The 7,668-nt window shown below is 42.2% G+C and overlaps 1 protein-coding gene across 4 annotated transcripts in view; it reads left to right on the forward strand.

Annotated features, from left to right (window-relative positions):
- LOC123755348 (phosphatidylinositol 4-phosphate 3-kinase C2 domain-containing subunit alpha) overlaps positions 1 to 7,668 on the forward strand; it is a 232,027-nt gene that overhangs the window by 79,990 nt on the left and 144,369 nt on the right. For all 4 annotated transcript variants that reach the window (XM_045737887.2, XM_045737888.2, XM_069327888.1 and 1 more), the window contains exon 11: positions 1,568 to 1,772. In XM_045737887.2, the coding sequence (XP_045593843.1) occupies positions 1,568 to 1,772 (205 nt within the window). The remainder of the gene's footprint in view (positions 1 to 1,567; positions 1,773 to 7,668) is intronic.

Genomic DNA, 7,668 nt, shown 5'->3' on the forward strand with positions numbered 1-7,668 from the left:
GGTCCTGGGTTTGATCCCAGGTGCCGGTGAGAAACAATGGGCAGAGTTTCTTTCACCCTATGCCCCTGTTACCTAACAGTAAAATAGGTACCTGGGAGTTAGTCAGCTGTCACGGGCTGCTTTTTGTGGGTGGAGGCCTGGTCGAGGACCGGGCCGCGGGGACACTAAAAGGCCCTGAAATCATCTCAAGATAACCTCACCCATTTCCCTTCTGGGAAGGAGGGGGGGATTGGGCAGACAGTGTCACGGCAACATAACATCATGCTCGTTTGCTAATTTTCGTTTGAGGAGTTTTGTCCACTCATTCGGCTTTCAGTAGCAATATTTTCACCAGAAAAGGGGTTTGTTTTGGGGCGCCTACCTTTCTAGGTGCCAGACCCGGTCGATGACAGACATAGAATGCTCCCAATCACACTGGGGTTTCTATAGTGCCATTACTCCTCGTGCCTTTCTGAGGGGGGCCAGGCTCTGGCACGTGGTCCTTGGTAAGCAAGAACTTCATGCACTTTGATGCCAGAAAGCTAATAGATACATATCAGCCTGGATAGCTCCGAGGAGCCTCCGGGTCTCGCCCAGGAAATGGCATTTCATTACATTAAATGCTGGTTTTTTGGTAATGTCCTGGGCTAATATTTGGGCACGGGGCTTTTGGAGGTTGAACAGGGTCCTGGCTGCACGTTACCTTGTCAAAGTTCCTGACCCTTCTGAGGTGTGTGTTACCTCGGGTCGAAGGTTGCAGCCTGTTGTCTCGACTTCGAGTTGAGTAGCAAGTGGCAGCCGCCTCCCCGGTAATTCCCTCTTTTCCTTTCTCTTTGGTTGGGTAGCTCCAGGGAGCCAAAGGGGCTCTCCATAGAAAACCAGCGTTAAGTGTAATGAAACTGCATTTACTAGGTGAGACCCGGAAGTTCCCCAGCATGCCTCTGTCCCTCCGGTCGGCGTTTTTTCGCATTGTGATATTCTGCCTCTGAACTGAGGTTGGGTATCCGATGCGAGGGGGTCTGGGGCTCCCCCTTTCTCCTCCCTGGGAGGTGGGGGGGGGAGATGCGCAGACAGCGGTGCGGTGGCTGTGGTGATGTCATGTTGTTTTCAATTGCTGCTTGCTTGTTTGGCTTTCAGTTTGCAATTTTTAACCAGCTGTAGTTTGTTTTGGGATTCCTACCTTTTCTGGGTGCCTGACCTGGTAGATGGCCAGACATAGACTGCTTCCAATTGCATGGGGGGTGTCTGTAGGCCATTGCTCCTCGTCCCTCTCTGAGAAGGGACCAGGTTCTGGCTCGTGGTCCCTGGTAGGTTAGAACTCCTTCGATTGACTGTTGCCACGGTCTAATACATACACATCAGCCTGGTATAGCTCCGGGAAACCTCTGGGGTCTCGCCCAGAAAATGGCATTTCATTACATTTAACGCTGTTTTTTTCGTGTATGAAGTTATTCAAATGCCCTGTGGAATACTTAGTACTTTCAGATATGAGACTTTCAATTATGATGTTGCCAGCTATGTTTTTCTTTTGTAGTTTGAAGTGAATGCATTCCTGCTGCTGTTTTCTAAGATAGTTATTAAATTACAGGGCATTCTTGATGGTGAAGAGGACAGTCATGGACTGCGTGTGCTCTCCACGGGCTCCCATGATACCTCTAACCCAGAGAACTTAAAGCAGCTGTTACTTGACTCTCTCAGTCGCCTTGCTGGTGCAGTAAACAATTTCTTGGCAATGTATGCTAAAGCATTCAGGGTAGACTTCACAGTTGACATGACTGTAGATCCTACACATGGTAAGTTCTTTTTTTTTTAGTGCTTCTGTAATTAAAATGTGCATTTGTTAGTTTGTATTTTAATTTGGTAAATATAATGTTAACATTGTTGACTTTTATATTAATTTATGCCCAAGAGTCTAGTTCTGTAATTAAATAATTTTTTTGAGCATCATGTGACCTACATGCATATACATTCTTGCACACAGTACAAGTTTATCCTATCCCAAAAGAAAAAAAATGAGAAGCAAAAGAAGAATCCATGGTTTAATAGGGCATGTATGGAAGCAAAGGAAAGGAACAAAAGGGCATGGAGGAACTTCCAAAATAACAGAACAGCAGAAAGCAGAGAGAGATACCAGACACTCAATTGCACTGTTACAATATCCCTTCAAGCACAGAACTAAATTGGTGAAGGCTCAGAGGTTTGCTACCAGACTAGTGCCCGAACGAAGGGGCATGAGCTATGAGGAGAGACTACAGGAATTAAACCTCACGTCACTAGAAGACAAGAGAGTTAGAAGGGACATGATCACCACATACAAAATTCTCAATGGAATTGATAGGGTAGATAAAAGCATTCTATTTAACACAAGGGGTCACATGCACTCGGGGACACAGATGGAAATTGAGTGCCCAAATGAGCCATAAAGACATTAGTAAGAATTTGTTTAGTGTCAGAGTAGTTAATATATGGAATGCATTATGAAGTGATGTGATGGAGGCAGACTCCATACACAGTTTTAAGTGTAGATATGCCAATAGGCTCAAGAACCTGTACACCTGTTAATTGATGGGACCAAAGGGTCGAAGCTCAACCCCCGCAAGCACAACTAGGTGAGTACACAAAAAATAGCTTATCAAGAAATTGGTGTCCAGTCAAAGTGTTAACACTTGTCTACTAACTAAGTGCTGTTCTAATGCATTTTGACCAGATTTGTAGTAACACTTGTTAAGACTTGTTGCCACAGCATGACGATACATCCAAGATCTAATTATACAAATATTTGTTCATTCCATCAATTTCTAATTTATTAAAACCTAGAGGGTAACAAATTTATTAACTAAAACTGAAATTCAACTGAAAAACTTAAATCGAAAGACACTCATGACTATCTCTGCTGATTAAATATACAGTATCTAATAATGAATTGGGAAACATTATGCTGAGTGTGTAAATGGTATCCTTGTAGAACAGTAAAGATGGTAGAGTTGATGACAAATTGGGTAATTTGCTTACTGATAATACCACATAAGGTATATGGTAGTGATATTGAGGCAGCAGTGTGAAACAGATGGGTGTAAGAAAAGCAGGTACAATAGTAAGGAGACTGAAAGTATAGTAAACCCTATAAACACACACTCATAAGGTATTGTGTGTGTTCCTACAGACCTAGCTAAAGTTTGATACAATTTTTATAAGCACTGAGAATGACAAGATGGTTTTAAATATCTGTAATTTGTGATGAGAAGTGTGTGTGTGTGTGTGTGTAATTACCTAAGTGTAGTTACAGGATGAGAGCTATGCTCGTGGTGTCCCGTCTTCCCAGCACTCTTTGTCATATAACGCTTTGAAACTACTGACGGTCTTGGCCTCCACCACCTTGTCACCTAACTTGTTCCAACTGTCTACCACTCTGTTTGTGAAAGTGAATTTTCTTATTTCTTCTGCATCTGTGTTTAACTAGTTTAAATCTATGACCTCTTGTTCTTAAAGTTCCAGGTCTCAGGAAATCTTCCCTATCGATTTTATCAATTCCTGTTACTATTTTGTATGTAGTGATCATATCACCTCTTTTTCTTGTGTCTTCTAGTTTTGGCATATTTAATGCCTCTAACCTCTCCTCATAGCTCTTGGCCTTCAGTTCTGGGAGCCACTAAGTAGCATGTCTTTGCACCTTTTCCAGTTTGTTGATGTACTTCTTAACCCTTTAACTGCGCAACGCACCTGCAGGCCCAGGCTTCGGGTGCGCAACGCGCCTCCAGGTGTTTTTATTTTTCACGTTCCATTCAAAACTCCCGCGGATACATGGGGTTCACATCAGCTTCCTCAGGGCTCTTGTAAGCATATGCCATCTTAAAAAAAAATCATGGTCCACATTGCCGGGTGTCAGAGCCTCAGTAGTGAGTGAGCAACCAAGGCTGGCGCTCGCAGCATGAGCTCACAGCTCTGCTGTTCATCGTGTGACCACAGCATCGCCTAATAATGTCAAAATATATATATAACCTGTATTATTTAGCCGTGATAGTATTATAGAAGAGCCTGAGTGGGATAATGACTGGGTACAATGTTCAAATATCAGTGATTCAATGCTGTTCACGATGTTCACAGCGCTAGCCACAGCATTATTTCGTCCATCTAGGAATCTTCAAACGACTTCTTAGGTTCCTTTTCAAAATAAACTTGTGGTCAATTATTCATTTACAGAAATTAGTGACCAGGATTGGCCCATACGAGGCAGCTGCTATTGGCCCATACGAGGCAGCTGCTATTGGCCCATACGAGGCAGCTGCTATTGGCCCATACGAGGCAGCTGCTATTGGCCCATACGAGGCAGCTGCTATTGGCCCATACGAGGCACCTGCTATTGGCCCATACGAGCTATTTTGGTGAGGGATGTGATGTCGTAATTGTAGCGTCGTCTGCTGTCTGCTGTGTGATTTCTCATGCAGTGTATGATGGCCACTGTACTGTTTGGACACAATACCGGCTTACTTGCATAGTTCTAGTAAATAAAACATGTAGATAAGTATATATAATATGTGTAAATAGTGTAATAAAAACAATGACAGTATGGTGGGAGGAGCTAAGTTGGCGAGTAAGATGTTGGAGCGAGGGAGGGCTTGTGTGGGTGTGGCTGCTCACACTCGCGATGTTCTGAATGTGTTGATGGTAAATGTACATAGTGTGTGACAGTGTATAGTGTGTACATATGTTGTAAATATACATAAATGAACATGAAACATTGGTGTGAATAACTGTATGATGGGAGGGGCAATGTTGGAGGAGTGAGGGAGGGCTGGCTGGGTGTGGATGCTCACATTCGCGGTGTTCTGAATGTGTTGATGGTGAATGTGTATATTGTGTGACAGTGTATAGTCTGTAAATAGATTGTATATATACATAAATTAGCATGATACATGGTAAATATGTGCAAGATATGTGTACACAAGTGTCATGCACGTAACAGTGTCCTTGGACAGTACGGATGTTTTACTACCATAATGTAGTGTACGTGTTCATTATACATAGGATTAGCACGTAAAAACAAATAAAATGTATTTGGAACTGTGCGCAAAAAATGAACAAAAATATATTCGCGGCAACTCGCCCGCCCCGCCCCGGGCGCCCCACCGGCCCCGAGAGCATACTGCTCTGGCCACGGGGAATGAAGACGTCATGCCCCACCTTTCGGACCCCATAGCAGCCAAAGTAAGTACAATTTCGAACTTCTGTTGCTATACCCATATACAGACAGGGGTTTTTGACACTTTCAGAAGAAAAAAAGAATTTTTTTCCCAAGATTTCGTTTCCTGCGCACTGGGGGGATGTCATATTTATAGGTCGCGCAGTTAAAGGATTAAGATATGGGCACCACACAACAGCTGCATATTCTAGATTTGGCCTAACAAAAGTCGTGAACAATTTGTTTAGTATATCGCCATCCATGTATTTAAAAGCAATTCTGAAGTTAGAAAATGTGGCATAGGCTCCTCGCACAATATTCTTTGTGGTCCTCAGGTGATAGTTTTCTATCTAAAACCACCCCTAGATCTCTTTCTTTATCAGAAAGTGTGTGTAATTACCTAAGTGTAGTTACAGGATGAGAGCTACGCTCGTGGTGTCCCGTCTTCCCAGCACTCTGTCATATAACGCTTTGAAACTACTGACGGTCTTGGCCTCCACCACCTTCTCCCCTAACTTGTTCCAACCATCTACCACTCTGTTTGTGAAAGTGAATTTTCTTATTTCTTCGGCATCTGTGTTTAACTAGTTTAAATCTATGACCTCTTGTTCTTAAAGTTCCAGGTCTTAGGAAATCTTCCCTATCGATTTTATCAATTCCTGTTACTATTTTGTATGTAGTGATCATATCACCTCTTTTTCTTCTGTCTTCTAGTTTTGGCATATTTAATGCCTCTAACCTCTCCTTGTAGCTCTTGCCATTCAGTTCTGGGAGCCACTTAGTAGCATGTCTTTGCACCTTTTCCAGTTTGTTGATGTGCTTCTTAAGATATGGGCACCACACAACTGCTGCATATTCTAGCTTTGGCCTAACAAAAGTCGTGAACAATTTCTTTAGTATATCGCCATCCATGTATTTAAAAGCAATTCTGAAGTTAGAAAGTGTGGCATAGGCTCCTCGCACAATATTCTTTGTGGTCCTCAGGTGATAGTTTTCTATCTAGAACCACCCCTAGATCTCTTTCTTTATCAGAATTCATTAAAGATTTCTCACATAATATATAGGTTGTGTGGGGTCTATATTCTCCTATTCCACATTCCATAACATGGCATTTATTAACATTAAATTCCATTTGCCAAGTGGCGCTCCATGTACTTATTTTGTCCAGGTCTTCTTGAAGGGCATGACAATCATCTAAGTTTCTTATCCTTCCAATTATCTTAGCATCATCAGCAAACATGTTCATATAATTCTGTATACCAACTGGTAGATCATTTATGTAGACAATAAACATCACTGGTGCAAGAACTGAACCCTGTGGTACTCCACTTGTGACATTTCTCCAGTCCGATACATTGCCTCTGATCACAGCCCTCATTTTTCTATCAGTCAGAAAATTTTTCATCCATGTTAGAAGCGTACCTGTCACTCCTCCAATATTTTCCAGTTTCCAGAACAACCTCTTATGTGGAACTCTGTCGAAAGCCTTTTTTAGGTCCAGATAGATGCAGTCAACCCAACCATCTCTTTCCTGTAATATCTCTGTTGCTCGATCATAGAAACTGAGTAAATTCGATACACAGGATCTTCCAGATCAAAAACCATACTGTCTGTCTGATATTATATCATTTCTCTCCAGGTGTTCTACCCATTTAGTTTTAATTATTTTTTCCAATATTTTGACTATTACACTTGTCAATGATACCGGTCTATAATTAAGGGGGTCTTCCCTGCTTCCACTTTTGCAGATTGGAACTATGTTAGCCTTTTTCCACACATCAGCTACAACTCCTGTATACAGGGATGCCTGAAAAATCAGTTGAAGAGGAATGCTGAGCTCAGGTGCACATTCTCTCAGAACCCATGGTGAAACTCCATCTGGACCAACTGCTTTGTTCTTATTTAGCTCCTTGAGCATTTTTTCCACTTCGTCTCTGGACACCTCTATGTGCTCTATGTTGTTCTCTGGAATTCTTATTGTATCTGGTTCCCTGAAGATTTCATTTTGTACAAACACACTTTGGAACTTTTCGTTTAATGTTTCACACATTTCCTTTTCATTTTCCGTGAATCTATTTCCCATTTTCAACCTCTGAATATTATCCTTTACCTGCAATTTGTTGTTTATGAATTTATAGAACAGACCTGGTTCTGTTTTGCATTTGTCTGCAATCCCTTTTTCAAAATTTCTTTCTGCCTCTCTCCTCACTGCCGTGTAGTTGTTTCTAGCATCTTTGTATCTCTGGTATGTTTGGGTGTGTGTGTGTGTGTGTGTGTGTGTGTGTACTCACCTAGTTGTACTCACCTAGTTGTGCTTGCGGGGGTTGAGCTCTGGCTCTTTGGTCCCGCCTCTCAACCGTCAATCAACAGGTGTACAGGTTCCTGAGCCTATTGGGCTCTATCATATCTACACTTGAAACTGTGTATGGAGTCAGCCTCCACCACATTGCTTCCTAATGCATTCCATTTGCCAACCACTCTGACACTAAAAAAGTTCTTTCTAATATCTG

The sequence above is a fragment of the Procambarus clarkii genome, chromosome 20, assembly GCF_040958095.1.
Source record: "Procambarus clarkii isolate CNS0578487 chromosome 20, FALCON_Pclarkii_2.0, whole genome shotgun sequence".
Taxonomy (NCBI): domain Eukaryota; kingdom Metazoa; phylum Arthropoda; class Malacostraca; order Decapoda; family Cambaridae; genus Procambarus; species Procambarus clarkii.